The sequence below is a fragment of the Xenopus laevis genome, chromosome 8S, assembly GCF_017654675.1.
Source record: "Xenopus laevis strain J_2021 chromosome 8S, Xenopus_laevis_v10.1, whole genome shotgun sequence".
Classification (NCBI taxonomy): domain Eukaryota; kingdom Metazoa; phylum Chordata; class Amphibia; order Anura; family Pipidae; genus Xenopus; species Xenopus laevis.
In genome coordinates, this window is record NC_054386.1 from 71,921,336 (window position 1) to 71,941,750 (window position 20,415).

Genomic DNA, 20,415 nt, shown 5'->3' on the forward strand with positions numbered 1-20,415 from the left:
GGAATGTTACAGACTGATTACTGACTGAAGTTAGGTGTGATTTCCAAGAGAACTATTTATTATATCTCAGATGTCGCTGCTACTTTGGAGCAATACTGAAGAAACAAGCACAGCTGAATTCACATGTGACGTCTTATGCAAGCAGCGGGATTCAATTTCATATGCAAGCAGCCATTTCTATTAAATCTGTGTAGAAATTTAAGGTCTGCCTTTATTTACAGGAGAGGGCCTAAGTCAGGAAAAAACAAGTAGTAACATGACTTGCACTTAGAGACCATAGTGCAATTATCTTATTGGCTCTTTAAGACAAGGCATGTATTGTTGAGGAATATCACAACTGCTCCCCACTGACTGCTTTGAGAAGTGCTTGCAAATATTCTGGTCTGTGGTTATTGCACAAAACACACCTGTGTTTAACTGCGGCACAAAAACCATTTATGACATTTTATAATGCCTTTAATGAACAGCAACCTGAAACTATTCGTGTAGTTTAAAGTACCACATTATCATGGTCCTTAAAGGGGTAGTTCACCTTTACATACAAGTATAAAGTTATAGAATTGCAAACTGTCTCACATTATACTACATTAAATCAAGAGTTAATTTAAAGTGGAACGGCCCCTTTGAAGGCAACCTTCTATTGACTACATAATTAGGCCTATAACAAACGTGTAATCTGTTTCTATACATCCATAAAAGCTTCTTTTAATTTTATAAAAACATGTAACTTTAAAAGAGCATACTTTGTAAGTATAAAAGCTTAAATGGACTGTTCATCCCCGAGTTGAATTCCCTCAAACATAATGTTAATGCTCCCCAGGGCGGTAAGGAAAATACACAGTAAATATGTTCTTCTTGAATGCACACAAACATACATTAAAAGCCTAATTTACATACTGCAAGGTTTTTTATATTTTATTAAACAAGGAATTTGGACGTAAGGATTTATCTAAGAGGAGACAGAAATAAATCAATAAATAGTCCAAGAAAGTGTTCACTGCTTGCTTACAATGGACTTGGAGGCCATCGCCTAATAGTAGCTTAAGTATTTAAAATGTTCTACCTGAAGCAGGAATGGCCTTACATTTCAGTATAAAGCTTTATCGCCAGGTTATATTTCTGCCCCCCTGCGCCAGTATATATTTAGGGTGTGTGTGCGCCCCACATTTTTTAGAACCCAATTTTAAGAACTCCCATTTTAATCAAAAGAATATTTAGCAGTGGTTATTTAGTGATCAGACTCCTCCCTCTCAGATTTCTGCAGATTGATAGGTGACATTTACCGCTTGCAATGATCATTCATTATTTGCTGCTGTCATTTTCATTAAGATCAAATGCTAATGTGAAAAATGCTTCAGCAAACGTGCTATTTCCTATTGATTTCCTCCTTTTGGAAATAATTACTCGTTCAATACTGAAGTTGACAGCGCAAGCTCAGTTTTAAATTACCAATATTTTTTTCCCTCCAAGCTGTTACATTTTTAACATGGTATTATCGGTAAGTGTGTTTGTTCTGATCCCAAACTCAATTTATTTATTTTTACAAGAGTACGGGAAGAAGAGGGTGCCTCCACTTTAAACACTCCAATCTCTTTTGAGATGGCTGACAGAATATAGGACATTAATGCATCTGTCACGATAACAAGCTAAGAATAACATCCAGACATCAAACCGAGCACAGAATCTATCTGAAGTGATTCATTCAGATCTGTCTCATTGATTTATTAAACACAGGGCAACATCTGCAGCCTCACACAGCCGCGAAATTAATGCAAGATCAATTCAGATGGAAAAAAGTGCAAAAAGAGATAAATCAAAACACAATTTGCATGCAGTTCCACAATCAGGCTTATTGGGTGCAAATGCTCAATTTCCCTCCTCAAGCAAATGTGCCTAAACATTTATTTTATCTTTTCAGAATGGTCTGATTTGAAGTGACAGAAATTTCTGCAGGTTCAGAAACTGAAAAGGAATAGAAGACAGAAGGGGGGAGAAGTAGACGTGCTTGTGAATAACCTTTTGAATATGCAACAGGAACAGCATTAATGTGTGTTCGTTCCTTTCCCTGGCTAAGACTGTGGGTCCAGCCGTATGAATATAGATTAGAGCTGAAACCTCCACAGAAGAGATGAAGCTGTAACATTTAAAGACTTAAACTATACGCAGTGTTGGGAAGCTTTGTTTATGTACATATATATATATGTGTATATATATATACACATATATATTTCCTCCTAGGAAAACTTGGTCCGAAGGTTCCAGAAGTGCGTTACCAAAATGGTAACTTACAATGCTGGGACAGATATTCTAATATGGTTTATATTAAACTAAATTTTATATCTAAAACATATAATAAATAATTAATATTGTACATATTAAAGATTTCAATGTATTAAAAAAAGTGTATTATTTTATTCCATGCCCTAAAAGTGAAAGATTTGCATGTTAAGATTTTAAATGACATAAAAATATTATGTATCTTAAAGCTTTAAACAACCAGTGTACTGAAGGCTAGACCTCTTATAAGTATAATGGGGGCACTTAGTATAATAGGCTGTACTAGCAACATGTCTCATACAAGTTAGGTTTGAAAGTTTGCCACGGAAGGCTAGAAGTCTTCAGTGTGTGTGTTAAGCATCAATTTACATGTCATTAATTTTCCTTGATTTAATCTGCCATTTCCCATTTTCACCTCACCACATGCTCCAAGGGAGCGAACAAAACAAAATATATATGAAGCCTGACACAAGAAAACGTATTTACCAGGTATTTTTTACCAATTCAGAGACCAGTATCTTCTTTCTAATCCCTGCACATGAAAAACAAGACCTTCCCTGGCACAAGCATCTGTGCTCCCTGCAACATAAAGCTCAGTGAAAGTGCACATGGCTGGTTGCAGTAATTATAATCTCATTGTTCTAATAAAAGACTCAGCCTTACTGAGTGTTTGGCTGCATTGAGCAGACACAATGTCTGGCCCTTCTTTATCCCATGAAATAAAATATTGTCTTTATTTACAGGCCTAATTAATTTCTGTGAGTCGTATGTTTTTTAATCAGCATAGTAAAAGCAAGTTGCATAAAATATTACTGTGGAAGAGTAAATCAGACAGACATACCAAAGAGAACATGTGTTAGCTGAGAGCAATTCTGTATGGAGGGTCACATTATCTACTGAATCCTTTAGCAACTTACAAAGGAAGAGAATTTGATTAGCACTGTCCCATCCCATAGAAAGAGGCAAATAGACAGAGAGAAAGTATGGATAACACATTGACTTCCTTTCATTGGGGTAATAAAATGTATTATGTAACAGTAGCAAGACAAACAATTTTTGGAAACTATTTCATAGTTTTATTGACAAATGTATAACTCTTAGCTAAGTTATAATATTGAGCAGTATTATGCATTTTGGAAAGAAAACTTGGCAGTATTATATTGTTTAAAATCTGATTTGAGTAACTAAAACAGAAACATGGGGCTATGCGTTTTTTATGTTTCATTTTCAATTTCATTTGAGAACACTTTACTTTTTTAGTGTTTGTATGACTTTTGCAATCCCAAGCATTGTAATGTTTTGTATGCAGTTTACTATAAGAAATTACATTATTATTAATGCTGTAGCAAACAATGCCAGTCAGCAGCATCAATGACAAATAAGGTCTTGAGCTCTATTAAAAGGGGCATTGATTCATGACAGAAAGGGGTCATTCTGCCACTGTACAGAGCACTGTTAAGGCCCCACCTAGAATATGCTGTACAGTTTTGGTCTCCAGTGCTCAAACAGGACACTATTGAATTAGAGAGGGTACAGAGAAGGGCAACTAAGCTGGTAAAAGGTATGGAAAATCTTAGTTATGAGGAAAGACTGGCCAAGTTGGGGTTGCTCACGCTGGAGAAAAGGTGCTTAAGGGGTGATATGATAACTGTGTATAAATATAAGGGGATCATATAATAATTTTGGACAAATCAGTAAAGGTGCCACACTTACACTATAATAATTTTGGAATCACAAAGGAATTTTTTCCCCCTGAGTCAAATTGGAGAGGCTTCAGATTGGGTTTTTTGCCTTCCTCTGGATCAACTAGCAGTTAGGCAGGTTAAAAGGTTGAACTTGATGGACATGTGTCTTTTTTCAACCTAACTTACTATGTTACTTTGTATATTCCAAAAGGCATTTGCAACACGTCACACTCAATAGCAGAACTTTGACAATTAGGGACGGGCGAATTTGATCTGTTTCGCTTCTCCTAAAATTTGCTGTCAGCAAAAATTCTCCAAAATGCATGAAAGTCTATGGGCAACAAATTGTTTTTGACACGCAGCAAAAAATTTTTGACGTGCAACATTTTTTCTCCCATTGGAGTCTATGGGCAACATTTCCGCGGTGTAATTGACCCATCCCTAGTGTCAACTAACCAAACTGTTTATGTATATTGCAGTCATAAGCAATTTATATATGAAAAAAAACTATCAATCTGGAACATAAATAATGAGCCAATAAATAATGAGATTATATTTCCAATCATATTATCTGTTAAATGTGATAAATATCTTGCATGAAATATTTAGTTTTTACAATGAACCAATTTCCTATAATTAATAACTCTCCATGAGCTTTGCAAAACAAGAAAGAACACAAATTAACTTGAATGATGTACTTACAGTTAGTAGCAATTCTTCTTAATCATCAGTGTTCAAACTGATACATTGGCAATCTAGGCTGTAACAATATACTGCCTGTTCTAATCAAACCCCCTTCGTTTTCACTTAACATAAAATAACCGGTTTGAATAAGCGTACAAATAAATCCAGATTTAGGTTCTATTTTACTGCATACATTGGCAAATTCTATGTCTTCGAATGCCATACTGCAAAAAGAAAACGTTTTCAAGCTTCCAGAGAACAGAGACAGAGAATTGCAATGTCCCAATAGCCTTATTTCACTTATTAGTACCTTGCCCAAATGACACTTTTCAGCTAATTCTTAGGTGAGTGGAGAGCACAAAAATCTAACATAGCAGCATAAATCAGAGAAAGTATGGGGTCACTTATGACACAACAGCTGTACAAGGGTCCTCTTCTAACATAACAAGTCATTTAGTTAGTCTTTTCCCATCAGATTTATTCTAGAAACTAAACTTTTAGAACAGGGATATGTAAATTGCAAGCCTCCAGCTGCTGCGGATGGCAGCCAGAAGTGTTTGGAATGATAGTTCGGCAGCTGAACACTGAAGGATGGAAATCCCTGACTACAAACATCTGCAGAGACTGCACTGTGTCTTTATCACAAGCTTAGTCAGATAGACTGCTGCACTTGGCTTTATATTCTGATATTGAATGTAACCTGTTACTGGGCTTTATTGTGATCAAATATAATAGACACCCAAATACAAGTTGAATTGAAATAAACGGCACCCATGCCACAGTGTTGTGATATGCAATATACACTTTACTGTTCTATTAGAGAGCAACCCATATTTAGACTAAAGCACTGAACAGCACACACAGCATATATTTAGCAAACAGAAACCAGACTTACAAGCTGGTAAGTTTTATTTTACAGCAGTCAAATAGTAGAGTCCCAAGAGCATGGTTTGTGCTCCTGGTTTTCAGTTCCTACAACCAGTACAATGTGTGCTATCTCATCAGGACATGATATCTGAAATACCCATCTGTCACAAAATCTCAGCCAGCCCTCCAGGTGAGTGCCTCAGATTTGTCCAAGACAATTAATTAAATATAGAAACTTTTACCCACAGTGCCCTGCAATATGTGTATAAGCATTTAATGTGATTTCACTGACACAGTCTGCAAAATGCTGTGTGTTTTGTATTTTTTTACTATAAAATCTGATTTTTTTGTGGAAAAAATAATAACAAATTTTTAGGGATTTATTATACCCCCACGGATGGGAAAATTCAGAACCTGAAAATTCGGCATCTTAGAACTGCAGAGGTTGCAAGTCAGTGGGAGAAGTCCTGAAGATATCTGGATCTGCTCTGGGTTTCATGCAATAATCCAAAGATTTTGTGGGTTTCAGCCAAAAATCTGAAGAAATCTGAGTTTTCCAGTGGAAAATCCGAAAAATTTGTATGATTCCGTTTTTTCACCATTTTTTCCCGCAAAGGAAATTTTTGGGAAAATGTATTGATAAATAAGGGAGAAAACCCTGTGCGTATTTGGTCTGAGTATTTTTCAGAAAATAATGAGATAAATTCAGACTTTGATAAATGGGAGACAATGTAAGGGGCTGATTCACTAAGGGTCGAATATCGAGGGTTAATTAACCCTCGATATTCGACTAGGAATTAAAATCCTTCAACTTCAAATATCGAAGTCGAAGGATTTAGCGCAAATACTGCGATGGTACGATCGAAGGATTATTCCTTCGATCGAACGATTAAATCCTTCGAATCAAACGATTGGAAGGATTTTAATCCAACGATCGAAGGAATATCCTTCGATCAAAAAAACTTAGGAAAGCCTATGGGGACCTTCCCCATAAGCTAACATTGACTTCGGTAGCTTTTAGCTGCCGAAGTAGGGGGTCGAAGTTTTTATTAAAGAGACAGTACTTCGACTATCGAATGGTCGAATAGTCGAACGATTTTTAGTTCGAATCCTTCGATTCGAAGACGTAGTCGAAGGTCGAAGTAGCCCATTCGATGGTCGGAGTAGCCCAAAAAATACTTCGAAATTCGAAGTTGTTTTACTTCGAATCCTTCACTCGAATTTAGTGAATCGGCCCCTTAATGTTCATATGTTTCAGTTCAAAATTTCAAGCTTTGTACCAGTTCAGGTGTATTTTTATAATCAATGTCAGATTAGTGGGTTACAAACAAAATGAAGAATAGAAAAGCACGGTGATGCAAGCTGCCCAGTGTTTAAGTGCAAGTGTCTGGGACACATTACCCCTTCACCAGTGCCTGAATGCTACTGTACAATAAAAAAAAAACCACAACAAAGATATAAGCAATTTAACTCCTTGAAGTTGTTGTAAATGAGTAACAGCAGCTGACAATGCCTATAGCTTGCACGGCAATATAAACATCTCTCCAAAAAGTAAATGCTAGCATCTTAAAGGTTAACAGCACTAATAATTGTGTGTAATTTATAATACAGATATGTCAAATGTGTGTCCTTCCAGGTGCTGTTATCAAAAACTTCGGAAACAGCTAAGAATTACCTGAAGTTCACAATACTTGAAAGGCCCAAAGTTCAAACCCCCTGCTATAAGATCAGCATATATCCTTGTAATGCCTACCAAACTGGCTTTTCAGAAACCTTTTTTCTTAAGCATTTATTTATATCACAAAATAAAACCCGCAATGGCTTTTTACATAGTTTAACACGTCAACAGCTTTCTCGACTACATTTCCCTTCCCGATGGAAAATCTATAAATTAGAAAGTATATGCAATTTACACATGTGAAGCTCACAGACAATAGAAAGAAGAAAGCCTCCTCGTTGATTTTGCGTTCATTGCTTGAAATTTCCAGTGAAAAGTGTCACAGTAAGTGCTGGTGACATTGTAACCTGCCCACTGAAAAAGAGGTTATTGGGTCACAAGAAGAGAGCAATTCGCCATACGTCGGGGGGGGGCACAGAGGCTATGGGGAAATATTGGGAATTTAGCTGAGGTGCAGGCACTGTTGAAACTGTTGAAATTGTGCAAATTATTACATTTCCTATATCCATAATTGACGGACTGGAAAAAAATTAATCTGCTGTTGTACAAAGCTTCACTGAGCAAAGTCTTGGCAGGACAATGGATTTCATAAAAATGTAGCTGTGATTTGAAATGTTAAAACAAGTAAACACTGTGTTATACCAAGTATTTCAAATCAAAGCCATATTACAGGTCTCTTTAAAGTATCAGACAGAACACTTAGAAAGTATTAAATATATTTCTAATTAACTACATACGGAAATAAATAAATACAGATAGGCTGATATAATATTTTACTTTTCTAGAAGAACAATAGGGTAAAACAGCTTTATTAATGTGAAATATTTAAAAATAAATAAACGGTTGTGCGGAATAGTGAAGGCAGGACTGCATTTGCCTGGCTGAGGATGCCTCAATCAACAGTTGGTTTGTCTTACTTTAGAGAGCTAGCCGTATCTAGGATGTATAAACCTTTGCTTCACGACAGACAAGCAACCTGCTGAATCCACCTGCATTTACAGAAGGTTTAAAATTACACCTGGTTTACTTTTCTTTACTTTTTAACATAAAAGTGTTTTCATTTACAGTAAATAATGAATAGATCTTTATTCTATCTGATTGCATTCATTTAACATTGGCATCTGATGTATGAAATAATTAAATATAGAACTTTTAATTACAAAAGATCCGCTCTACTGCCTTGAAAGACTATTATAAAGAAGAACATGCTTTTCATTGTGTGCTATTATGATTCTGAGAATTGTAAGATCGTTCTCTTAGTATACACAAGGAAAGAGCTTTTGCATTTGCATCTGCAAAGGTTTGCACACTATAATAGAATATGTTAACTAAATGTGCAGCCTCTGCTAAGTATACATTGCTCTATAGAGGAATCAGAGACTTTTATGCGACAAGGCAACATATCTCATCATTAAAATTATCAAACCATCTAAAAATTTCACATGAATACATCATGTCTCATCATGTTTATTTCGACGTTTCGGCTATTCACTTAAGCCGTCATCAGGAATGAATAGCCGAAACGTCGAAATAAACATCAAATTTGTTTTTGCACCTTCAGAAAGTCCTGTGAGTGCGTTTTTTTTTGCTCTACTATTGATTTATTATAACCTGCACCTAGGCAGTTGCGTTTGTTTTGAGTGCACCAGATTTTGGACTTTATATATATATATATATATATATATATATATATATATATATATATATATATATATTTATATATATATATACACACAAACAGAGACCATACTGGCATGATTTAACACCTTTTCAATGCAAGGCTGCATTTGTTTGTATGTCTGTACAATAGTGAGAGATCACCTCAATGCTCAAACGACTATAAAAGGGAAAGAATGGTTAGCTTTTAGCACAGGATTTATTTTAAAAACTTTCAGTAAGAGAAATACTATATGAAGGAAGCATTAGATGTATATGGAAAGCTGTTGTGTATTTGCCAAAAGCACATATGTATAGCAGGAATAGAATGTGGGCTATAATGTGTACAGCTGGGATAAAAAGTGAACATGGAAATATAATACATACATATACAACATTCAGGCATATTGTTCTATAAAAAACAATATAGCTAGCAAATACATGAAACAAGCACATGCTGAAAGTAAAAATTAAATGGAAGGTGATGGTTCACCTGAAAAAGTAATTAGGGCAGCTCCTTATAAAAACAGACAACTGATGACAGGCTATTAGTTTGTTGGTATTCACAAATGGCCTTATGATAGAGAAGAATGACTGCACAGCCTACAATTTAACAGTTCAGATAGCAGTTACAATAATGGATCACAGGCTAAAGATCCTCTGATTAGTTGGACTCCATAAATGTATCTCAAGAGACAAGATGGAGACGAGCCAAAACACTGCTCTGGTGGGACTGATGAGGAACTGGGACAAGTCATGTAAGATATTTTTAAATTGTTCTTATTTTTAAATAGGTTGGTCACATGGAAAATGATTTCCGACACATTGAATACCTGGTTTTAGGTATATACTGTAGTTTCTGTATTTTAATTGAAAAGTTGGTGCTTGAAGAAGAGCATCTTTTCAACAAGTGACCTTAATTCTGCAGGAAAAAAAGAATCAATATCTATTTGCGTGGGTTCCATTTTCTGTGTGTGTCTGTTTGGACTTAAATTTAGTGGACTGAAATTTGTTGACTACTTGCATACATTGGCAAATAAATTTAAAATCTCATAAAACAAAAAAAGCATAGTAGCAACATACAAAGTGTTCATGAAAGTAGTTCCCCATATCAGTCTTACAGCAACAACTATGTAATAATAAGATAATCTATGTGCACTGATTACATAGTAGGTAGGTGTATAAAATGTGTACTGCAATATACACAGAATAGTAAATAGAAGGCAGACTCTAGTACATTTAGAATATTTCATGCAACATAAGTGAAGTCATATATATGCATTACACTATGGGGGTTATTTACTAAAATTTGTGATTTTTTTTTTTAATAAAATCAGATTTCTAACAAAATCACAAATTTTTTCGGAATTTATTAAACCCTGAGGATGGAAAAGTCTGAATCTGAAAATCCAGCATCTCAGACCTGTCGAGGTTGCATATAAGTCAATGGTTTTTTGATGTACGCTGGGTTTCGTGCATTACCCCAAAGATTTCGGAGTTTTTGAGTGAACATTCCGATAAAATTGTGAAATTATTGAAAATCGGATGGAAAAATCCGAAAAAATCATGAAAATCTGATTTTTTTTTCCCGCAAAGCAAATTTTCGGGAAAATGTAATAAGTAAGCGTAAAAAACCCACACGGATTTGATCGGAGTTTGTAGCAGAAAATATTGAGATAAATTCGGACTTTGATAAACAACCCCCCCTATATGTAAGGGTAAACATTAGTCATTCAGCTTATAGCTTACAGCTAAAGTCTTTATTTTAAATAAATTGTGGTCATGGCTCAGATCTTTAAAAAGTGAGGCGTTATTTTAAATTGCTACACTTTCCTCTGCAAGGAATAGCTTTGGAAGTACTACTGCATTTAAGTCAAACTAACATGTTTGTAACTATTTTACGGTCACTCAAGATATATTGCTACTTCAAGTACAAAGATATACAAAGTATATTTTTGGAAAGAAAAGAATAACAAAATGATTTTACTACCAATGAAAACTTCCCTGTGATCGGCCATCAATGCTGCATCTGTGAGCCAGACAGTTACTAAGCAAAGCGCATGTTCAGTACTTTGTGTGAAACAAAGTGCAAGGCAAAATATAGATAAAGCTAAACCTAACAAATGTGTAACATATTGCTAAATATATACAATGAAAAGGAAATAAGGGTCCTGGAGTTCACCCAGGACACGGCAGTGTCTATATCCTACTCACCAACTAAAAAGAGATTAAAAAGTATATAGTATTACATGTGAACTAAAATATGGTTGGTTATATGAGAAATGACTGAAAGAAAATGCAGAAAAAGTGTGTATGTTGTTTCAAGTACAGCAAAAAGGTAATGACAAGGGTAATGAAGTGGGATAAAAAGAATAAATAAAAAAAAACATGGTAACTCAAGTCTTCCCTCCACCCCCCCAGCAACAGGTGTATACAGTAGATCTGCATTCACTAAAACAGTAAAGTGTGTGGGTGTCTCACACAATCACATGTCATTCACACAATAATGAACTTTTGGCAAACTTCGCCAACTCACTTCCTAAAATCACCTTTCAGTCATTATAGTCCTACAAACTGTTAGCGCAAATAACTGCAGCAGCAATATTAGTGTATTTTACAGCATATTAAGTACTTTATACAAAATGTGCTTGTATGGTCGGCAATATTTTAATACAAAAGCAAACACAACCGTGTGAGCTGTTCAGTCTGTATTAAGAACTTGGAAAGATTTGATTAATTTTTAAAAACATGTTGTGTAAGATAATTTATTCATGTATTTACTATAAACTTTCTGTACATTCTGCACACGATCAGAATACTGATATGTATATATTCAGGATTATTTAATACAGCAGCTATATTAAGAGCACTACCTATAAATGTGCATGAACCCTATACTGTGCTCTTATAATAGAGATGCATAGAGAGACAAATGGGCAGATTTACATATGGTCGAATATCAAGGGTTAATTAACCTTCGACTTCGAATATCGAAGTCGAAGGATTTACCGCAAATAGTTCGATTGGCTAATAGTTTGGCTAACATTGGTGCTCGGTAGGTTTTAGGTGGAGAAGTAGGGGGTCGAAGTTTTTTTTTAAAGAGACAGTACTTCGACTATCGAATGGTCGAATATTCAAACGATTTTTAGTTTGTATCGTTCGATTCAAAGTCGAAGTCGTAGTTGAAGGTCGAAGTAGCCAATTCGATGGTCGAAGTAGCCAAAAAACATTCAAAGTTTTTTTTATTCTATTCCTTCACTCGAGCAAAGTAAATGTGACCCATAGTGTAGTAAAGACACGCAGCTATTACAGTAGTTTATCTTCATATCAGTTTCTCTCTTGTACAGTACTTATTTTTACCAAATACAGCACTGTAAGCATAGCTTATGCAAACTATAAAGTGGATCAATAGCCTTATTTTATTCAATAAAATTATTTATTGATGTGTGATTAAGCATGCATGTGCCAAGAATTAAAATAAGGCCCCCAAGCAATTAAATTCTGTGTACATGGTGGCATAAATATAAACTTTTTGTTCACGGATCTGCAAACACCCAAATTTCTGCAGTGGGGAAAGTGCCCCTTCTTTATTGATTTATATCACCAACATCAACGTTTCGGGGGGGGGTACAACCTCCCTTCATCAGGAACACAGCAAGCAGTGAAATGAGCTTAGTAAATACTCAATAAGTGCATCATGAACTTATACAATACTTTGTACTGTTCAATTACTGTACTGTTCAATTAATTACTATTAACTGTAAGGGGCAAATTTACTTATGGTCGAATATCGAGGGTTAATTAACCCTTCGACTGCCGAATTGAAATCTTTCAACTTCGAATATCGAAGTCGAAGGATTTACCGCAATTCGTTCGATCGAGCAATTAAATCCTTCGAATCGTTTGATTCGAAGGATTTTAATCCATCGATCGAACTATTTTTCTTCGACCAAAAAAAGATAGCAAAGCCTATGGGGACCTTCCCCATAGGCTAACATTGACTTCGGTAGGTTTAAGGTGGCGAACTAGGGGGTCGAAATTTTTTTTTTAAAGAGACAGTACTTCGACTATCGAATAGTCGAACGATTTTTAGTTTGAATCGTTCGATTCGAGGTCGTTGTCAAAGGTCGAAGTAGCCCATTCGATGGTCGAAGTAACCAAAAGAAACATTAGAAATTTGAAGGTTTTTTTATTCTATTCCTTCACTCGAGCTAAGTAAATGGGCCCCTAAAAGTATAAAGGTATAGCAGTAGTCATCACGGCCAGCAGGTACAATGAAGTTGTATAAGTACCGTACATGCAAAGTGTCCCAGGGCATGTGCAATGTGTGCATCACACTGTACCCAAACTGATAACTAGAAATGCTACTAGAAAATAAAGCTGCCTCTAAACCTAAAGCAATAACAAGAAAATGTACAGGCAGGCTCTGCTGTGTGTATAATAGCCACAAACAGAATATAGAAATGCCATTGTTAGTGACTGGTGCCAATACTCCCTTTGGAGTCAGCAGAATTGAAGTTTGCGTTACTGGTGCCAGTGTATCTACACTTCGGTATGAGTCATACAGTCCAATCAATTCATTGGGCCAGATCAGGCTCAGAACTGTACCTAGAACATGAAATACTAAAAGTGAGGGTCATGCTCTGTACAGTAGGTGTGGGTGTGTGCCAATGTGCCCAGTAGTCAGACTGAAGAGTAGGTGCAACTCCACAGCAGCAAGTGGAGTAGGTGCGACTGAGATATTATGGGCTAATTGGGTGTAGGTGAGAATGCAGTGGAAAGCAGCCATTTGGCAGTAGAGTGTGTGCCCCGTGTGAGCCCAGTCCCCTCTGACCTGGCATTGGTGCAGTCGTTGTACAAAGAGTCGAAGTCTCTCCGGGAGATGAGTTTGCAGCGATTGACCCCAGGCTGGATGGCTCCAAGTCCCCGCAGCACCCGGACCTGTTCCACGGTGCACACTACCGGCGTTATATCCAGTCTCTTGAGCTTGGTGTAGACCGTGTGCAGCCCCCCTACCAGATGCTTCAGGAACAGGTCGAACACCTGGGGGAGGCAGATCAGCTCCTGCCCCTCTAGCACAAACGAGGCTACCTTGGCCCCGTGCAGATCCACCATCCGGCACTCACTACTGCACCCTGACAGAGGGCTGGACCCGGACGCGACGAAGCTGCTGAGCATTCCCAGTCGAGGGGACTCCGGGCTGCTGCCGGAATATAAGCCCCCCGAGGCCGGAGTGGAAGTTGCGTTGATGATTGGAGGTGCAGACACGGCCATGCTGCTCCTGTGGGTGTCACTCACTCAGTCTAACCTGCTCTCCCAACTGTTTTGCACTAGTCCTGAGCTCGGAGCAGGCACAAGCAGGGCTGCAGGCATTCAGCACTGACACAAGTGCGGCCAATGGCAGAGCAGGGAGCAAGATGGGACCTCATCCTATTGGCCAAGAGTGGGGCGGGGCGGGACTAGTCTTTGTCATTATACCTGAGCCATAGGGACCCCATGTGTCCCAGTTTAGCACATACACACAGATGCTGCGCTTCCAGCATGTCTTCTGAACCAACCAACTGAATGGCTTACACACGTTTACACCACGTAACAGACACGGGTTAAAAGTTACAGCTACAGTGGGTTATAAGCAAAGTAGATGCCCGCGCTCGTCGACCCTTCCCTCGCTATTTGTCTTTGCCCAAAACCTGACAGTCCCGGAGCTCTGAGGTATATATATCCCTCCTCAGTTCCCGGGATAGCAGCTCGGCTCCCATTCACCACAGACCATCTCCATAAATAGGACAAAACCGGCAGGAGTTCAGTGATATTGTTCCGGGATAAAGCGGAGCAGCACGAAGTCCCGCATTTGGGGGGAGGGGAGCTTTTCTCAAACCTTGTTGTTATTTACACTACATCTTCGGCCGACCTCCTCCTAAGGCTACAAGTGATATTGCAACGCCCGACAATGCGGCAATTAACCCTTGCGCTGTCTTCTGTCACTGACTGACAACTGCCTTCTAGGGACACAACGCTCCTAACAAATCCCAAGGTTAACCCTCTGCTTTACCTGGCGAGGCAGCTGTGTAGAACTCACACAGGACCAGTGTCGGACTGGGACACCAGGGGCCCACCAAAAACCCTTAGACCAGGGGCCCACCCAAAAACCTTGAGACCAGGGGCCCACTCAAAGTATTATTTTCTTCCTTTCCTTGCTCAACCTCTATTTTCCTAGTCTCTTTTCTTTACATACTATAACCTATTATTCCATCTATTTAGCCTCTTTATTCTCATAGAAATAGGGAATGGCCATGAAATAGGGCAAATGTTTAGAAGCAGGAGGGCCCACTGACACCTTGGCCCACCGAGAGTTTTCCTGGTATCCCGGTGGGCCAGTCCAACACTGCACAGGACTAAAAGGCCACAAATTGTAAATTATTAAAATCCAAAGACCCCAGATTCTAATTGGCAATGGGTTTGTTATACAGACTAGAAGCCCCATTTTACGTTTTTCAGGGGACCATAAAAAAATGGCGTCCAGGAAAATGTAAAATCAGGGAAATGTATTATGCATTACATATACGTGGGACCACAAAAACGACAATGTATAATGATGTAAAATGGAGGTTTCACTGTAATCTGAAACAGTAGTATCAATAACAATACTGAAACTAGGGATGCACCGAATCCAGGAGTCGTTTCGGGATTCGGCCTTTTTCAGCAGAATTCAGATTTGGCCGAATCCTTCTGGCAGGCCGAACCGAACCAGAATCCTAATTTGCATATGCAAATTAGGGGCGGGAGGGAAATTGCGTGACTTTTTGTCACAAAACAAAGAAGTAAAAAATGTTTTCCCCCTTCCCATCCCTAATTTGCATATGCAAATTGCATATGCAAATTAGGGTTCAGATTCGGTTCGATATTCGGCCAAATCTTTTGCAAAGGATTCAGGGGTTCGGCCGAATCCAAAATAGTGGTTTCGGTGCATCCCTAACTGAAACCCACTGCAATTCATAAACTGTTCTAGAACACAGAAGTTACACCCAGGGAATATGTACATCTGACCACTAGGGGTTAATTATATAAAGAAATGCAAGTTTCCCAAATGTCTAATCGTCTATAGCAACTGATAAGCAGGTTGCATTTACTGACCAGCCGTTATTATTAGTGGTTGCTATGGGTGACTAGACCCAGGACATCATTTTCTATAAGAGTTAAAGGGGTGTGCATACAAATTAAAATGTTTCCAATATCATAGTATAAAAGCAACAAGCACCATGGAGGGCCCAGGTACACAAACCCTGAGGCTTCATCACAAGAAGTGGAGAAACACATATATTCATGTTAACAGGTGGAACTACCAATCTGTTTAAGCAATATACTGGGGGGACTTTACTGGGGGCAATGTTCCCTCTTATGTGTGCGCTTATGTGCATGCACAAATTTTGAGGCCAGCACATGCAACAAATTGTGGTGCACACAAATAATTTTGTGTAAAAACACAACATTTTGTATTAATTCTGACCTGAGCACACAGTTTTTGAAAACTGCGCACACAAGTTTAAAATGTGGGCACAAAGGAATTGTTTTGTGCACATAGTCAAGAAGGAATTAGAGGGAGCATTGCTGTGTGTGTGGGGGGGGGGGACTATATCATTTTTGACAACCTAAGCTTTAAAATATACTGGCATTTTTGTGAAATTCCACTTCAGCATCAAGATATAAACTTCTAAATATCTAAAAAATAAAACAAAATTATATTTTTTAAAAGTCAGAATTTATAGGGGTCCAGGTCCACTGTGACTGGTTACTCCACTGTATAGCCATAACTTCACCCCTTGAAAGACATATGTGAATGTGCTTACACATACACCATGACATCTTGAAAGGGGGGGGCATGGTGACAGAGGGCAGAACGGTAGAGGGGAAGGCAGCAGGGGGGAGGGGAGAGCAGCAGATAGGAGTGAACACGGGCTATGGGTAGGCAGAAGATCCTCAGGTACCTGCCCAACACTCCACCTATCGTTGCCTCTTCTGCCTACCCCTAGTTCAGCCCTGCTTTCTACTCCAAACTGATTGCAGGTAAAGTTGTTGTACCGTGTTAGCCAGTAAAAATGTTAAAGGGCAACCCTTTTGAAATAAAAAATAACAAAGTGGTATAAAGGTGATACCTTTATTGGCTAACTAATCAGCTTGAAAAAGGAATTAAAATGTTCTGAAAGCTTGCTATGATTATCAACTTTGAATTTGAATGTGAGTTCATGTAGAAGTCAATGGGAGAGGTTACCTGAACTATTTAAAGATGTTTATAGTAGTGATGAACCAAATTTTGCCAAGTTTCGCTTAGAAAATGCCACTCCATAGACTCCAATGAGAGAGAAAAAATGTCGCTCATCAAAAAAAACTTGACGTGCAAATATCGAGGTTTTTTTTTCCGGAGGAAAACTTGATTCAAATTTGATTTGAGTTAGGACAATTTGATCGAATTTTAGATGTTCCAATTTTGTCATAAATAATATCAGATTTATTACATTTCTCTAAAATTTGACCTTTGATAAATAACCCCGTAAATGAACAAACAATATGCAGAGCGCGTAGTCCATACACATTTGCAATGTACAATAACGTTTATGAAAGTGTTTGATCCCCAGTTGAAGAAATTTTGGAATGCTTGTCTCTTTGCAAACAAATCAATGTTCAGCACAGTGGACCAAGCTCTGAAAGTTAATAGCACCCAACAACATTGGCAGCTGATTTAATAAGCTGGTGGAGTTTTTGCCATACGTTGACTCTGTATGTATCACAAGAATGCAGTAGAAATAAAACTCTCCTGTTCTGCAGACTAGACATCCTAGTGAAACATTATATACTGTATATAATTATCCAAAACTGCATGAGTTATACTCACTGTTCAATATTACCAGATATTTAGTATATAAAAAAGAGACTAGCATTTAAGAAGTTGAAATCACACATCATAGGCCTGCATTTAAGGCAGTATTTATATTTAAGCACCCGAGAGCCCATACCTAGGGAGGCAGCTTTAGGGGTTGGCCCTCAGGCCTCATTTGTAAAACTGATTTCTTTTTCTTCTGTAATAATAAAACAGTTACTTAGTGGTAACTAAGCTGCATCAATCCATATTGGTGGCAAGACAATTCTATTGGGTTCATTTAATGTTTAAATTATATTTAGCAGAATTAACACATTTTGATCCAAATTACAGTAAGGGTAAGGCCGCACTGGGCGTTTTGGGGAGATTTGGTCGCCTCGTGACTAATCGCCTGGTTGGCGACCAATCTCCCCAAAAGCCTTCCTCACTCTGCGATAGCTAAAATGAAAAAACGCTGGCGCTAATCACACGCGGTGATTCATTTACTGAAGATGCCCGAACGCCGGCGATTAGTTTTCCAAAATCGCCCGAACTTTCCTCGTGAGGCAACTTCGAGCGACTTCGGAAAAAGTCAAGTATTTTGTCCTTCAGTCTCATATGGTGGCTTTTTTGCATCCGGCAGTAAGGATACACAGCTAACTTAGCCCATTCTTTCCAGTGGAGGCTTTACCACTGTATCATACAAAACCCCTAAAAAAAACCCTCATCTGTAAGAGCCCTATAATAACTTTTAGTACAACTTACATGTTGCTGTTGATGTAGAAAGTATCATTAGACAATTTCTTGTATCAGATCTAAATTTTTTTCATTTCATTTGTTTTATTATTCCATTTTTTTTACTGCTAGCATGTACTTTTAGCCAAGTTTACTGTCCCTAACAACCTGTTAGTTGTCTGAAAACTTAAGGGAAATATTAACAGCAGAGGGCATTAATAATATAAGAAATAAATGTTCATGCCATTAATAGAATATGTTTATTTTGCTTTTGGTTTCTAAGGTCAATCACCATAGCAATCAGGCATTATTTTAAATCATGCGGAAAAGAGACAAAATGATGCAAATTCCTTGGGAGAAACAGAACAAAAGTAACAAGACACATAAAATAAAGGACAATTAAAGGGGTTGTGCACCTTCAAATTAACTTTTATTATGACGTAGAGAGCGATATTCGGAGACAATTTGCAATTGGTTTTCATTTTTTACTATTTATGGTTTTCAAGTTATTTAGATTTTTATTCAGCAGCTCTCCAGTTTGCTTTCATTTCAGCAATCTGTTTGCTAGGGTCCAAATTAACCTAGCAACCATGCATTGATTTGAATAAGAGACTGGAGAGGATCTGAATAGAAAGATGAGTAATAAAAAGTAGCAATAACTATACATGTGTAGCCTTGCAGAGCATTTGTTTTTACGTTTGAAAGCTGTAAAGGGTCAGAAGCATTTGGGCCAAGTCAGGAATCAGCTTGAACTGCACATTCTCAATTCGGCGTTGAGCCTAGAAGAGGATACAAAGTGGCGAAAGATTTTTTTAAAGCATTGTTTTTTTTACTATTGCACAGTTCGGGGAAGGAGAGGGGAGGGAGCAATGGCAGGCAGTTTAGGAGGTTTTGGTACAGGGTTGGGGTTAGTTCTCCTTTAAACATCCAGAATCCTGCACTAAATAAAGGTTGCCATAATGAATGATTTGCACAAGATAAAGGCCTGGTGCAAGATTCATACAGTTTTGTTGGATACACATGGATAATGTACCCAGGCCGACATACAGTATACAGTACCTTTGTTACATTGCTATAAAACACAGCAATTAGTTTACATTTAGAATTCTACTAACACTGGGCTGATTTTTCACATAAGTGGAATGCAATGAGCAAAATATATTGCAGTACAAAGAGCTCATTTTGGCATTGCAAAGGCATAAAAGGAATTTGGAAATAAAAGATGCCTCTGAGACAAAATCAGTCTGTGTTTGAGCAGTAATTTTAGCACATTTTGTAACCTGAATTCTATTGTTGCTCACCATAGACAATATCTCTTTGATTAATTGCTTATTTGTTGTTTCAAAGAAAATGCTGTCATTTAAACAACAATGTATATTTGTGAGCAGTTTCTACAAACATCCAACAACTGACATGATATTTCTCATTGACGCTGCATGTTGTGTCTCACCTGCGTTTGGAAGTTCCATGCAGTGCTGTCATTAAAGGACCAGTGGAAAAGAATGGGCTCTGTTAACTCTTGCATTGCTTTGTGGAACACATAAAAAAGCCACTCAATAGGAACACAAGACTAAACGCGTAAGCGTAAGCACCCGTACAGTACTATAGCACTGATTTTAGTTATTTCTGTTTAAATTAGCTCTTGCAAACAGGGCCCTCTGATCTTATTTTTTAACCCTTTTATGTTAAATTAGAAATTATAAGACCTCTGTTCAATATTAATCATTGTAAATCGCTGCACAACTCACTGGAGCTATATAAATAAATGATAATGAATATGATGAATTTGATTATGATGAATTTGTGTAAAGGATGCAATTTACTGATTGTTATATATATAGTAAGATGTAGAATTTTTAGATTTATCTGCATACATGTATAGGCATTGTCCTGCCTACAAGCTGATATTTATCCCCTGTAAAATAAGCGGCTAATATGCTGTAGCAAATATGAATAAGTAAGGCTGGCAGGTTATAGCA

At 37.6% G+C, this 20,415-nt stretch overlaps 1 protein-coding gene across 2 annotated transcripts in view; it reads right to left on the reverse strand.

Moving 5' to 3' along the window:
- The window catches only part of LOC108700148 (dachshund homolog 2), a 372,744-nt gene extending 358,222 nt beyond the window's left edge, over positions 1-14,522 (reverse strand). Inside the window, exon 1 of one of the 2 annotated variants that reach the window (XM_041574972.1) lies at positions 13,682-14,522. In XM_041574972.1, the coding sequence (XP_041430906.1) occupies positions 13,682-14,121 (440 nt within the window). In that variant the 5' untranslated portion in view covers positions 14,122-14,522. The remainder of the gene's footprint in view (positions 1-13,681) is intronic. The other variant, XM_018233058.2, reaches the window with a different exon arrangement.
- Between the last annotated feature and the right edge of the window lie 5,893 nt (positions 14,523-20,415).